General features: G+C 54.5%; 1 protein-coding gene across 1 annotated transcript in view; it reads right to left on the bottom strand.

Moving 5' to 3' along the window:
* Window positions 1–279: 279 nt before the first annotated feature.
* Window positions 280–15,390, bottom strand: part of ETS1 (ETS proto-oncogene 1, transcription factor) — a 54,039-nt gene continuing 38,928 nt past the window's right edge. The window contains exons 7-8 of the mRNA XM_058041331.1: window positions 6,252–6,370; window positions 280–4,968 (exon numbers count right to left, since the gene is read on the bottom strand). Coding sequence (XP_057897314.1) covers window positions 4,753–4,968; window positions 6,252–6,370 — 335 coding nt within the window. The 3' untranslated portion in view covers window positions 280–4,752. The remainder of the gene's footprint in view (window positions 4,969–6,251; window positions 6,371–15,390) is intronic.

Here is a 15,390-nt window from a genome sequence, read left to right as displayed (position 1 = left end):
TGGACTGGTGAACCACAGATACCCCAGAGTCCCAGTGAGGGCTTAGGATCAAAGAGGGTTTGGGAAGCCTGGGATGTGGATCCATGATCCCAAAGTGAGAGGGAGCGTGGGGAGCATCACCCCACCACGATGTCAGCCAGGCTTTCTTTCCCATAAAACCCCAACTTCAATAATGGGGAAAACAGAGAAATTGCTGGATTTTCTACATTTTTTGTTTTCCCACTTTCTGCCCCAAATCTAAAGAGGAAAGGCAAGGAATAATCACACAGACACCAAGGGTTAGGAATTATTCTTCTTTTAATTTCACATGGTTTAAAATACGATATGAAATAAGGCTACAGTATATAAAAACCTCTCCAGCAAAATGATGTGCCAGCATCAGCAATTAAAACAAAACCAATCCCCTCCTTCTCTAGGAATTCAATGGAGGAGGGATTTTATTTTTTTTTTTTTGAATCCTTTAAAAAAACCAAACAGGACCAGACACAACACACAGACACACACACACATCGCTACATCTCTAAGCTACCTCAGCTCAGGTTTTTTAAAAAAGCACCTGCTTTTTCCTTGTTTTTTTTTTTTATTTTTTTTTTAAATCTCGCTTTTAAACTTTTTTTTTCCCACTTTTAAAAAATATAAATTATATGAAAATACACGTTGGAAAATAGTTGAACAGCACAATATAACAATCTCTTTTTTTTTTTTAACTTCTTCTAAGTTTATCAGCTTAAAAAAATGTGTAAAACCAAAAGAAAACAAAAAAGACTTCCTTATTTTTGGATTTTTTTTGTTGTTTTTTTTTTTTTTTTACTGAGGCAGTTAATTCCTGGAGATATTCCATTATAACATATATGTATACATAGATTTATCCTTTATTTAAACCTCTTTGGAATGTAGACAACAGCTCCTGGGTGTTACACAGACCCTACCAGGGAGCAGAGCACACCAAGGCATCCCAGCTTTCACAAGGAACCAGCAATTGAATCCTAAAACCTTGGAGAAAACCCCTCCAAAAACTCAAAACTCAGAAAGTGGAGATGTTTCCTGCAGCATCTGGATCTATTGCTGCTTTCTGGGACCATTTTTGGAGGAGGTGTTGCTTTGGGAAGACAGGAGAAAGTGAAATTTTACATGACTCTTTATTTGTTGCCCTGTTCTGTTAGTTCTCCCCCTGAAGGATCCCATCTCGATGGGGATGGTGGGAGTGTGGGAATGGCATGGATCTCCACTTGGACACACCCCAGAGTCCAAGGGTTACCACATGGAGATGGAGAGGGACTGGCAGCAGGAAAGTGCTTGTGGGTTTTGTCATTATTGGGGTGGGATTGTAATTATTGGGTGTTTTTATCATTATTGGGGTTTTTCTCATTATTTTTGAGTTCTCAAATATCAACTGTCAAGGCCCCCAAAGCTGTTTGCAAGGCTCAGGCTCTGCCAGAGGGGCCAAGGCAACACCAACCCACATGGAAACAGCAGAGAATGAGCAGGACACAGAAAATATCCCAAAATCTCACCCAAAGCACCTGAGACATTCGAAACCAAGACAAAATGACCCCGTTTCCAACAGTGTCTGCAAGGGGGAAATCCACTCCTGTGTGGAGGAAAAGCACAGGGGGAGTCCCAGCCCTGGCAGATCTCCATCATCCCTCTCAGATCCATCCTTCTGGGCCAGCAGATGGGAATTAACCAAATTTTCACAGACTTGAAGGAGTTCAGAGAGTTTGGGTTGAGCTTGTCCTGCTCAGCACAGCCCTCACCAAAGGCCAGCAGTGAAAACCAGAAGGAAAAAGGAACCAAAGCAAAAGAAACAAAAGAGAAATCTGCACATTTCCAGTGTATAAACAGCACCCATCTCTGGGATGGCCTCTAGAACAGGAATAAAGCAAAGGAAAATAGGAAATGATGGAGCTGATGTGTCTGGGACTGTTCACAGGCTGTGAGCTGGGAGGGCAAAGGGCTGGAGAAATGATGGGGAAACTCCAGCCAGAGGCTTCTTCCAAAAATCCAGAGCTGCTTCCCCTGGCTCTCCCTTCCCTACCTTTAACCACCTCCCCAAAATCACTGGGAACACCCAGGCCCAGCTTGGAAACCTCTGAATAAGCACAGTGGGGGAGGGATTTAGCCTGGCAGGGCTGTGGGGCTGTAGCCAAACCTGCAATTCCTCCTCTTGGAGGGAAATTTTATCCCATTCCTTTTCTTTTTCAGCTGGAGCATCCAAGCAAAGCAGGAGGGATGTCCTGGGGCATGGCCCATGCCAGGGGCAGGAGCTGGGATGTCTGGGAGTCCCTTTCTAAGGCTGCAAGGGGCATTGAAGTGACCCATGATGGGCCAGCTCAGGGCACTTTGCAGCAGCCCTGAACATCCCAAACCCCTCTGGCTGCTGCTGGGATGCTCTTTGCCAGCTCCTCCCTGTGCCCTCTGTGCCCTCACAGCTCTCCTGCTCCCTGCCCAGCTGCCCAGCTGTGCCTCAGGCTGGACCTGTCCCACAGCCTCACCTCTGGGGTCTCATGCGTGATATTCCACTGCTCCTTTCCTCCCTCCAGCTTGGCCAGGCTGCCTCCATCCTCCTCCTCCTCCTCCCTGCCTGCCCAAGGAGATGAGCCCGAGTTCCATTCTCAGTGGGCAGAGTCCCTTTCCTCCTTCGGGGCTCCCTCCACCTTCCTCCATCCCCTCTTCCCTCCTTTCCCTCCATCCCATCACTCCTTCAGACAACCCACAGCACCTGAGTGGGACACCCTCCCTTCCTGGGCCCCCTCTGCTTCCACCCCCTGGCAGGAGCTCCCTCCTGGCCTCCCCATTTCCCTCCAACTCCACCTTTTGTGAGGACACAGCAATTCTGGGGCTGATTTTCCCTAAAATGCTCAGTTTTAGGATACAGAGGGGCTGGGTCCCCCCTGCTCCAGAGGCCAAGGAGAGCCCAGCACCTCTGGGCATCACTTTGGGGTTGGGCTCCCCTCCAGCTCTGCCCCTGTGAGGGGGAGGTTGTGCTTGTGCCTGAATATTCTGGGTATTTTACACAGATTCCTGTCCTGCCACCCTATTCTCTAGGATCAGGCAGGAATCCCTCCTCAGCCCCTATGGAAAGGCTCTGACCCCGACTCCCAGAGCTGTCCCAGTGCCTCTGGAATGAGCTCTGTGCCCCAAGACACTCAGAGAAAGGATTTTGGTAAAGTCCAAAATGCTGCCTTTAAATGCAAACACCAGGGGGGTGAAAGATTCCCTTGGGAGGCCAAATCTGCAGGGATCTGGCTTTGGGATTGTGCTGGGATATGGAAACAGCCTCTGACCCTCCAGGTCCCACCATTGCCCCCAGGGTGGTGGCACCTTGCCCTCAGCCTGCCCAGAGCATCCCAGGGAGCACAGGGAGCAGCAGGAGTGACCCCTCCAGAGAGAACCAGCTGCAGGAAGGGTCTGGGGGCCAGAGGGAGCAGCTGCCCTGGCCTGGTCCCACAGCCACCCCCGGTGACACCAGTGCCACTGAGCCAGTGCTCCGTGCCACCCTCACCCTGACAGCAGCAGCCCAGGAGCCACAACGAGCCCATTTGCAGGGACAATTTCCTTTCTGCTGTGCCCACACACGGCCATAAAGACAGAGCTGCTTGAAACAGGAAGGAAAAAGCATTTCCCCTTGGGTTTTGAACTTTTTCCTGATTTTTCCCCTCAATTAACTTGCATATTTTCCATTTACCACATTGAAAACATGGGAATTTCTCTCCTTTCCCCCTCCCAAAAAAAAAAAAAAGTCCGTAAGCACCAAAGTGTTCCTTTAGCAAAAGAAGTGATTTGGAAAATGCCAAAAGACATTTTCCACGGAAATTTTGAGAGGATTTGTGCAGCCAGACCTTAAAAAAAGCAAGGATTTCAACCAGCATTATCAGCACAGCGTGTGGGGCTGGAAACAGGAGTGGCACCCCCAGCCAGCATCAACAGGAGCCACTCTGGAGTTCATTTTCCTTCCCATCCCAGTCCCAGCATTTCAGTTTCTCCAGTGGGGTCTACATAAACTAATTCCTCTTTTTCTCTTTTTCATCCCTGGGATAAAACTCTCTGCTGGCAGAACAGAAACAAACACACACAATATTGCAATACTGAGACCATCTTAGAGCTTAAGACTATTTAGAAAAAAAAAAAAAAAAAACAAATACTGGCACAAAATTTAATAAAATAAAACTTTAAAAAAAAATAAAAAAGTCGTGATCCCTCCTAGGAAAAATTCTCTCTGGTAGAAAAGAGGACAATGGACAGAAAGGTGATGGAACAAGAACAACAGTTCTTGGTCTTTTCCTATATTGCCCCTCCCCAAAGCAAGAATATTCACCCATTTTGGTTTTCCAAAAGAAAAAAAGTTTAAAATTCCTCAAATCCTCAGGAATATTGTCATTCCTGACCTGTCAGTTTGTGTGTGAGCAACCAAAGGGATCCATTCCATCGCAATTTTTTTCTAAACAGCCAAGGGTGGGGAGGATTGTTGGTTTTTTTAAGTGAGCTACATTTTCCTGGCTTTCTCAAAACTCAGAATTTTCCCCCAGAAAAGCCTGTCTTGAAACTTTCAGGAAATCAACAAAAAGCCCATCCTTCCCTAAAGTTTTCCTCTTCCTCCCCCCTCTCCCCCGACATCCTCAAAGCCTCGAATCTGAGCGGCCCTCGGAAAAAAAAACGAGCAGAAGAACAGCGAAAATCAACAAAAAACAGAACCGCCAAACAAGTCCCGCGGGCCGTCCCTGCGGGGACAGCGCCGTCCCCGTGTCCCTGTCACTCATCAGCGTCGGGTTTGACGTCGAGCATGGCGTGCAGCTCCTCGGGGGTGTAGCCCAGCAGGCTCTGCAGGTCGCACACGAAGCGGTACACGTAGCGCTTCCCCGCCGTCTTGTGGATGATGTTCTTGTCGTAGTAATAGCGCAGCCCGCGGCTCAGCTTCTCGTAGTTCATCTTGGGCTTGTTTTTCCTCTTGCCCCATCGCCGGGCCACCTGCAGGCAGCAGGACGGGGAGGAAAGGTCAGCCTGGCTGTGGGGATGTTCCCTTCCCAGCAGGAAGGGGGAGGGTTTTCACAGAATTCACAGGATTCCTCATCGTTAAGAATTGATGCTTGGGAAAACCAACCTCTGTGCAGCGGCAGAACATGGCAGAGCACCCCATGAGGATTTATCTGGGTAATTTCGTGTGCTACCTCAGATAGATCCTCGTATTCACCTCAGATATTTCCTCATATCCCAAGTCCTTCACCCCTTTCACTAGGTTCCTCCTTTGCCTTCTTGTAGAGGATAGAACATAAGTAAATAAAGGTAGTATAGAAAGTAATCTTACCCCCTAAAGAGTTGCAGCTGGGTTAATTATTAAGGATTAGGAGCAGGCCTGATGTTAACAGGCTGTAGCCAATAAGAAGAGTGTTATAAAAGAATGGATTGGTTGGTTGAGGGGAACTGGAGTCAGTTGGGTACTGTGAGGACAAGGAAGAGTCAGTGCCTAGAGGAGGTGCCTCCAAGAAACATCAAGGAGGTACAAAACTCTGGCAATATGGAACCCTTGCAATGTAAAGACAATATAAACTCTTGCACTATAATGACACCACCTTCTGCCAGTTCTAAACCAGATGACACCAACACCCAATGGCCCAGTGCCAGTCACTTCTGCACTTAGGCAGGCTCCAGTCACTCATGGAATTATTTAGGTTGGAAAAGGCCTCTAAGACCATGGAGTCCAACTTTTGCCCAGCACTGATCCACCTACCCAAGTGCCACATCCACAGAGCTTTTAAATCCCTCCAGGGTGGGGACCCCATGGGCAGCTGTGCAAGGGCTGGACAGCCCTTTCCATGAAGAAATGTTCCCTAATATCCAACCTGAACCCCCCACTAGTGCAACTTGAGGCCACTTCCTCGTGTTCTGTCACTGGTACTTGGCAGGAGAAACCAACCCCCAGCTTCCAGTCACGGCAAAGGACAAAGGTCCCACCTGCTCCCCAAAGCAGGGGACAGTCACCCCTCACCTGTACCCAGCCTATCTGAAGAGCTTTGCCACTGCTCCTCTTCCTAAGGTGCTCCATTTACTTCCCACCAACTTTGGGCACAAACCCCTGCTTCCAAAGGGTGACTGCATCCCAATTTTCAACAAACTTTCAGTTGGATTCCTTGGTTCCCCATGACATACCCAAGACCAGAACAAAGTGGCTGCCCAAAGGGAGGAGGAGAGGCTTATCCACCCCAATATTTCTGAGGAATTTGGGTTGTGCACTTAATTCCAGGGCACTTTACCTCATCTGGGTCTGAAAGTTTGAATTCCCAGCCATCGCCCGTCCAGCTGATGAAGGATTGACAGGACTTGTCAGTGAGCAGCTCCAGCAGGAATTGCCACAGCTGGATGGGTCCACTGCCTAGAAAGACAAAGGAAACATGGGATGTTAATGTCAGGAAAAGCACAGTTTGTTCTATCACAGAGGGGAAAAATTCCCATACAAAAGGTGCTCACTGAGTAAAATAAAGCCTTCTCCTGTCAAAAAGAGCCACCAGCAGCCACAGGGCAGGAGCTGAGCTGAGAGTTAAACCCTGCAGGTAACAGAGCTTCCTATTTGCAGGAAGAGCTGAATATTCATGCCCTGGAATGCTTCACGTGGAGTTACATAAATAGGATTATTTTTCTGGCACACAAACAGGAGGAGTCACTGCCCTGGCACGGCAGCAGCGCCAATCCCTGTGCCAAGGAGCCGCTGGGCACGGCTGAACTCCGGCAGACTCCGCTTCCCGGCCGTGACTCTGTGCTCTCTGCTGCTGATCCATATAAGGGACCCAGGTACAGAATTCCTTGGCCTCTTTCCAGGGCGTGTTGCTGCAGGAATGGGCTCTGCAGGCTCGTGGGGAGGGCGGGGGCACACGGAGCTCCCCAGCCCAGGATCTCCTCATTGGCACAGACAATCCATACGGAGCCTCCCTGTGGCTGCTGCTCCCCTGGCCCTGCTGGAGAGGCACGAGGTGATGCAGAGCATCCCATGCATGGGCATTCCACCTCTCCTTCCGCACCTGGTCTCCACCTCCCCTCCAATCTCCCCCTTGGGCCATCACCAGTTTGTCCCAGCGCCCCCAGTGAGAGCCTGTGGTGAGGTTTCGCTGGAGTCAGGGAGAAGTTTTGAAATATTTACCACTCCCTTGGGCTTGTGTCCCAATCCAAGGTAGAGGAGAAGCCCTGGAGCTAAAGTCTCTGTGATGAGCAACCTCCATATGTGGCCACACCCCAAGAATTGCACTTTGCTGTGGGTAAGGTGTTTTGGGGAGACCCTGCCATGGTTTAAACCCAGCTTGGAATAGATAATTAATTATGACAATAATTATAACAAGACAGCCAGAGGAGAGAGGAAATTATTTATCCCACAGGGAGTTGCACAGGCTGGATTAGCTGGGGTAATCCCAGTGCTGACAGCACTGAGCAAAGCTTCAAGCAGGGAAAAAATGAGTTATGGGCTCAGAAAAAGGGATGGAGCCCAGCCTGTTTCCAGGAATGACAATGGATGCTGTCTGAGCTGTGGCTGTGGGATAACCCATGGAGGGAAGGGAGGGCTCCCCTTCCCCACAAAGTTTGAAATTACTCCAAAGCTGCTGGGGAGGAGGAAATGAGGGAGCTGGCTCCAGGACATGGGAATGGCTGTGTCCCATCCAGCCCTTCCCAAATTGTTTCCCTCCTGTTATCCCTGTGGAACCTCTCCAGGGCATTGTCAGCACCAGCCCTGGGGTTATCACAGCCCGAGGCAGGGCAGGGCAGGGCAGGGAGCTCATCCTGCTGGAAAGGGGAAGGCACTCGGTGGGGAAAGGCTCCAGCCTGCTGCTCCCTGCAGCTGCCAAGGTGTTGACTCCACAGCCACGCTCCCCAGCAGGGATGGAGCTGGATTAACCATGCCAAAATGAGGGAGGAAATGCAGATGACACCTTTGCCTCTCATTGAAAGGGAAGAGTGAAAAGCCTGGCCTGAAGTGCCACCACATCTCCAGGCCCAGTCCTATTTATAGCAGTGAGCTCCAAATGCAGAGAAAACACTGGGAAAAGGCTTTGGTGACTGCCTGAGGTCCTCCACAGGTGAACTCCCAAGGGGATGAGTTCTCTTGGCCCATCTGGCCTCACACCAACTCCCCACACACAGCCAGGAAGCGTCCAACACCCAAACTGAGTTAACAGAGACACAGCCCAAGTGTCCAAGGCCAGGTCCATCCCCTCCCATTGATTTCTCTCCTGCCCAGCTGAACAATAAGGATTTTTAGTTGATTCCTTCCCCAGAATAAGAGGGATGGAAATTTATCACCTGGGTGCCAGGTTCTTGGGTGAGGAACTGCCCTCAAAACACCCCTGGCCCATCCTGGCCCTGCAGGATCTTTGGAGGCTCCAGCCACTGGCCAGTGCCATTCCTGTTTGGCTGCCAGCTGGCAGAAGAGGTGCTGGGAAACCCAGGAATTCCTGCCCTCTCTGCAGCAAGCAAGGTAGGGCTCCTGCCACCGCCCCCAGTGCCACCCTGCTGGGTATTTTGGGATTTCCAAGGAAGTGGTGTCATCCCTGGAACAGGGATTCCCAAGGTCTATTCTGAGCTGCCTGCAGGACACGCGTAAAGCCCCAGATTCCTCTCCTGGACAGGCAATTATGTGAGGAATGTGTTTGTGCCGGGCTCCAGGCATGTCCCAGGCCTGCAAACACCCCCTCCCTGCCCGAGGGGGAGGCAGTGGAGCCTGGCAGATGTGGCACTGCTCGAGATGGCAGCGAGGTGGCAGGAGCCAAACCCAGCACATGCCCAGGCCTGTGCCCCAGTCAGCCCTGGCAGGGAGGAGACAGAGCAGGGAGCAGAGCTGGAGGTCAGGGCATCGCCCGCTGCAGCTGTAATTAGTGCTGGGAGGGGGCTCCACAAATGAGCCACTCTGCAGGCAGCAGGAGCAGGGAATATCTTCCCAGAGGGTCTCAAGGTGGCCCATGCAGCAATGGCACTCCCCTCAATGTCACCGGGCAAGCTCCAGGCTTGTCCCTGCACCCAAAGCTCCTCATCCACAGGAGCTGGGAGCAGTGCCCGTTTTCCATGCCTTGTGCTCCAACCCTCCTCCTCACCCCAGCCAGGGCTGGAAATCCCCATCAGGATGCCGGGTTGGGATCGCTCCATGGGATGCCATGGGCTGGGATCACTCCACACAGCCAGGCTGTCCCAAGGCCAGTAGGTGCCTGTCACCCCAGGATCTGCTGCCTTGGTTATCCCAAAACAACGCCCTGCTCCCACGGTCTGGATTGGGGTGCAGCTCCAAGCATGAGTGGATGGGCACAAGGCAGCTTTTATGGCACTGCTCCCTCCACACACGTCCAGGGGCTTCCCAGAGCAGACCCAGCCCTGGCTGGGGGCTGGGGGCAGCCCCTGCTCCACAAAAGACAAGGGGAGGACTCAGAGGGGTGGGGGTGTCCTCCCACCCCACCACGACCTCCTGCACCCCCGGGGCTGCTAAAAATAGCAGCCACAATGGGGGCCCTGTCTGGCCTTGGTGGCACTGAAGAGGGTCCTTCAGCAGCACTGTCACACCACAGGAATTCTGCGGCGTCAGGGGGAAAATATTCCCTGGGCTGGGTGTCAGTGGGACTGTGGGAACTGGGAACCACTGCCTGAGCGGGGCTTCCTCAGCACCAGGCCCTGGGGGTGTCCCAGAGCCAAGGCTTTGGTGCCACACCATCCCTGAGCCACCCTCCATGGCAGGACAGGTCCCCACCTCCTTCCCAGCCACGGCGACACCAGACTGTGCCAGGTGGGGCCGTTCCAGTGGCACAGTGATGGTGGCACCGCCCGGCTGGGGCAGACAGGGAGGGCACAACCCCAGCCCTGCCATCTCTCTCGGCACGGTTTTACACACCCACCCCTCCCAACGGCCTCTGTTTTGTTTCCCTTGGTTCAAACAAGACAAGAAGACAAAAAAAAAACCCCACCTACCAACCCCCAGCGAGGCACCTCTGCCTGGCGCTCTGCGGTTTGTGGTTCCAGCCCCACAAAACAAGCAGCCCTGGCAACGGCTCCAAAACAGCCCCTGCCCCATCACCTGCCAGCCTGCCCACCCCCTGGATGGCACCATGGTCCCCAAATACCCCAGAAAGCTGGTCCCTGTCACTCCCTTGTCAGAGCAGCTCCCACAGCTCCTGCCCAGGCTGGTGCAGGCAGCAGTCACTGCACTGGTGGAGCTTGGATGGAGCATCTCCAAAGAACAGCTGTGAAAAAGCAGGAGAGGACCCAGGAAGCCCTTCCTCCTTCCTTAGGGAGCAGCATGGCCATGACTGCAGGCAGGAGAGCAGCCAGGGCTGTCCAGGCCAGAGCTGCTCCCCTGTGCAGCCCCTCTGCTCTCAGAATGGGGTGTTGGGAGGACTGATCTCATAGAATATCACGAGTGGGAAGAGACCACACAGATCAACCCCAGCTCCTGACCCTGCATGGGACAGCCCCAAGAGTCTCACCCTGTCCCTGAACTCGAGGCTGACTCCAGGGGCACCTGGCAGAGCTCCAGGGGCTTTGTGAGCTCCACGTGCCCCTGACAGTGTCCTGGGCACTGGGTGTCTGCAGGAGACCCGGGCAGAGCTGCTGCCCCCAGCACCCCCTGAGCTGTGCCACGCTTGGGCAGCGGCGCGTGGGGCTGGGTCTGCTCTCGTTTGCACGGCTGGCAGCTGGGGCAGGAGCCACTGAACCGCCCTGGTGCCACCCTGCAGTCCCCACCCCGGGGAGGCCACAAGGGCACAGAGCCCATCGGGCCCTGCCTGAGGCAGGAGGGGACAGGAGTGCTGGGTGGTCACCCTGAAGGCACCTGTGAGGGCAGGACATGAAGGACAGGAGCCAGGAGGAGCAGGACATAAAGGACAGGAGGCAGGAGGAGCAGGACATGAAGGACAGGAGGCAGGAGGGGCAGGACATGAAGGACAGGAGGCAGAAGGAGCAGGACATGAAGGACAGGAGCCAGGAGGAGCAGGACATGAAGGACATGAGCCAGGAGGGGCAGTACATGAAGGACGGGAGGCAGGAGGGGCAGGACATGTAGGACAGGAGCCAGGAGGGGCAGGACATGAAGAACATGAGCCAAGAGGGGCAGGACATGTAGGACAGGAGGCAGGAGGGGCAGGACATGAAGGACAGGGGGCAGGAGAAGCAGGACATGAAGGACAAGAGGCAGGAGGGGCAGGACATGAAGGACATGAGCCAGGAGGGGCAGGACATGAAGGACAGGGGCAGGAGAAGCAGGACATGAAGGACAGGGGCAGGAGAAGCAGGGTGACCCATTCCCTGCACCCCGGCAGGGCCAGCGGAGCTGTTGTGCTGCTGGGCACAGGAGGGGTGCCTGCATTGCCGAGCCCCTGTGCCCTGCTGTGCCCACACGGACTCTGTGCCCCAGCGGGGCGGGCAGGGAAGGAGCTGGAATCCAGGAGTGCTGCAGCACAGGCTGCAGAAGGGGAGGCAGGGACAGGCAGGGCACTGGAGTGAGGCAGGAGAGGGGACAGGGAGGCAGCTGCTGGCAGAGCATTGGGTGCTGGTGGCCAAAGCACAGGGGGGATCTCGCCTGTGGAGGCTGCAGAGCAGCAGCACAGCACAGGGGAGGGGCAGCAGCACCTGAGCTGCCCTGGAAGGGACCCGCTTTCCTGGCACCACCTCGGCTTTCTTGCAAAAACAGCAGCTGTGCTCTCAGTGCTGGCACAGATAACATCGCTCACCAACAGCCGGGGAGGCCCAGGCTCTGCTCACAGCAGCTCACGCTCTGCAGGGCTGGGGCACAGCTGGGCACAGCCCTGTGGGTGCTGCCAGCCAGGCTCAGCAAGGCCTGGCCTGGGCAGGTCCAGCTCAGCAGAGAGCTGGGCTGGGACAACATCTGTGAGGGAGGCAGCTCCTGCAGGGCTCCTCAATCCCCACTGCCCAGCAGGACCACAGGGATGCTCTGAGAGGGACACTCAGGGCATGGGTGACAGCAGCTGGAGGGGCATTAACTCTTGGAGTGCTGGGACTGGCTTTAAAGGATCAGCCCCTCCCTGACCAGCCCAGAGCAGAGGACAGGAGCAGCAGCCATACAACCCCAGCCTGCATCTGGGGGTTCAGGACTTGCTGTGCACTCAGCTCAGCTCGCCCATCCCTCTCCCCTGCCTCTGGAACACGAGGGATGGCCCTGCTGGGTGCTCAGTGATGTGGAGCAGCAGTTCTGGGCCACGGCCGCACTGACACCGTGCGTGGAAAGCCCCGGGTGTCAGTCCTGCCCACCACAGAGCAAACAAACCCCACAACTCGGCTGCCAAACCACACAGCTGCTCAAGGGAACCCAAACCCAGCTCAGTGCTGAACGGCCACAGTGAAGCAGCAAGGTCTGAGCCTCCTGTGGCCCTGCAGGGAGCACGGGCTGCAAACACCAGCCCAGGGCACAAAGACGCAGCTGAGCTTATCCACCTGGTGCAGGGCTCCTGCAGGATGCTGGTGGCCATGGGAATCACCAGAGGCTGCAGGATCCAGCTGTGGCACAGCCCCAGGCATGTGGAGGCAGAGCTGAGCTCACTTTAGCCCAGCTGGGCTCAGACACTGATCTCTGCCCACTCACACCAAACTTGGCTCTGCTGCTGAACCACAGAGCTCAAACTGAGCTCAGCTGAGCCAGAGTGAGGTTTAGCAGTGAACACATCCCAGGCCACCCCTTGCCTGGATTTCATTGTTGCACTCTGTGTCATGGCAAAGAAAAGAAAATCTGGCTTAATGTAGAATCTCAGAATCAGAGAACCTCCTGAGCTGGGAGAGACCACCAGGACCATCCAGTCCACCCCTGTCCCTGCCCAGACCCCCCAACAATCCCACCCTGTCTATCCCTGGCATTGCTGCCCAACTCCTCCTGGAGCTCTGGCAGCCTCGGGGCTGTGCCCATCCCTGGGCAGCCTGGGCAGTGCCAGCACCCTCTGGGGGCAGAACCTTTCCCCGATCTCAGCCTGCCCTGCCCTGGTCCAGCCCCAGCCGTGCCCTCAGGTAAAATCCAAGCTGTCCAAGCTCCAAACCCAGGTGTCCAGGGCTGGCCCTCCCTGCAGCAATGGAAACTGAAGTTCACCAACTCCTGAGCAATTACATTTCTCCTCCGAAAAAAAAGATAAGAAAATTGCATCAACCTCTCCATGAGCAACCATGGCAACTTGTTAAAATAGGTCAAGATGTGGGGGCAGATAAGGCAGCTCTGAAAGGCCGCTCAGAGCTGGGTGAAGAACACATCAAATGCAACAGAGCTTCCGCCAAAATGCACCTTCTCACCCCACAGGCGCCTCTGGGGCAGATAGCATCAGAGATCTGCTGGGGCCACCTCCCTGGGCACACAGAAACAGCCTGCCAACACAGCCTGAACGAGTGTTGGCTCCTTAAAGCCAGGACAGAGAGCTCTGGGGATGAGGGATGTGATGTGCTCTTCATCCTGCAGGGCCAGCACGAGCAGGGGGCTGGGGCTGGGGCTGGGGCTGGGGCTGTAGCTGGGGCTGGGGCTGGGGCTGGGGCTGGGTGTGTCCCCAAGGGAAAATGGAACCCCAGGGTCTCAGTGTTGGGGCTCCTGGGCTGGCAGAGCCCTGCTCTGCTCTTTGGGAGGCTCCACCTCCTCAGCAGACTCTTGAGTTCCTCTGCTCTGGCTGCCAGACAGCGCTTCCTCCCCTGAGTAAAGTAAGAGTAAAGCATAGCAATGCACAAAGAGACCTGAGCCCTGCCTCAGTCACCACCCTGAGCTCTGCCCAAGTCCCCACTCAGCTCCCCCTAATTCCCACTCTGAGCCCTGCTCAAATCCCCACCCTGAGCTCTCCCTGAGTCCCCACTCTGGGCTCAGCTGGCCCAGGCCCGACCTCCAGCCCCTCTCAGGGCAGCCTGAGCAGGGTTTTCCCCACTGACAGACCCAGAGAGTGGGGAGTGCCCATTTCTCCTTCAGTTTGAAACCCAGCATGTTGTACCCGCTCTCCCCAGGCCCTGCTCTCACAGTGACCCAGCTGTGGCTCCCTTTGCTTGGAAAACCCAGAGCTGAAGGTCTGGGGGCTTTAAAATGGCTCAGAGGGCATCTCTGGAGTCACTGCCTGCCAGGATCACCCATCCAGGGTCCTTTCCCAATGGCAAAAGCTGGCTCTGCTGGCCTGAGCCCTGAATATTGCTCAGCAGCCTTTGGAGCAGGCAAACAGCTCCAGCTCGAGCATTTCCCAGTGATTCCAGATTTTCCTCCCCACATTGAAAGCCTGTCAAGTGAAGCAATGCAAAAATAAATAAAGAAATCGGGCCTTCCCACTTATTGATTCCACCAAAGTGCCTGGGCCAAGGGATTCTCTTCCCAGCTCCAAGAGGGGTTGGAAATGAGGTGAGGGAAAATGCTACACAGAGGAAAGTGTTTGGAATTGTGCTCTGGCATTGCATGAACCCAAGTCTCCCCTTCCTGAAGGCACAGCTCCAAGGACAGCCTTTGGGGTGCTAAAATTCCTTGGAAAAACACAGGGCCCAGCCACTGACTTCAGCTCCTCGCCTCTCTCCAGGGGTGGCTCTTCTGCACTCTGTTCCATGAGCAACAGCAAGCGTGGAGGGAAATATCCAGCTTGGAAAAGAATGTTCCTGATTTTGCCAGCACCTCAGTGCCTCGGTTTCCCCAGCTGTTCAAACTCATCCCCAAAGCACCTCCAGGTGCCACAGGGAAAGGCATTGCCAGGAGAAAATAGGACTAAAAATAGGAATGAAAAGAGCAATTTGTGCTAAGTGGTCTCTTTTCTCAGGATCATGGATTTCCATGGCACAGCAGAGAACGAGCCCCAGGGCACAGTTCCTGCTCTCCCTCCCCAGCCCATTCAGGAATGCAGAACACTCTCATATTTGGTAGAGTCCCATTCAGCAGGCAGGGCTGGGCTCTCTTTCTAACTAAAGCTATAGCAACAAACCACTTCCTTTTTTACACTCCTAAAATGATCTGCCCACCTTTCCTCCCCTGCAGCTCTCCCACCCCCAGGCTCGGTGTCAGCCCCGCGCGTGGGAGGCAGGCGGGGACAGCCGCGCCCCAGGAGCTGCTCTGGGCCTGGCCACGATCTTTATCACCACCAACTCTTTCCACCAGCTGCTCCCAGCTGGGCCAGGACACATCTGAAGGTGCAGGGCCAGGGGAACTGGCAGGAGGCTGCCCCAGAGCTTTCCTCAGAGCACAGGGAAAAGCCATGGCACACCAGGGCTGGAAAGGATGAGCTCAGCTTTAGCTGGAAGTCCCATCCCACCAGGTTCCTCTCCTTGGAGATGCCAGATTGCTGAAGGGCTGTCATAAAGAGCCAGAGTTTCCATGGCCTATCACCTTCTCATCTCTCCCAGCCCAGGGAATGGAAAATGTTTGGGATGGCTCTGGCAGTGCCCCATCCCTGCCTCACACCAAGGTACAGCAGAGCCTCCTCT

The sequence above is a fragment of the Melospiza georgiana genome, chromosome 27 (genome assembly GCF_028018845.1).
Source record: "Melospiza georgiana isolate bMelGeo1 chromosome 27, bMelGeo1.pri, whole genome shotgun sequence".
NCBI classification, from domain to species: Eukaryota; Metazoa; Chordata; class Aves; order Passeriformes; family Passerellidae; genus Melospiza; species Melospiza georgiana.
Note: the sequence above shows the minus strand (reverse complement) of the source record. Positions and strands in the feature narration are given on the sequence as shown.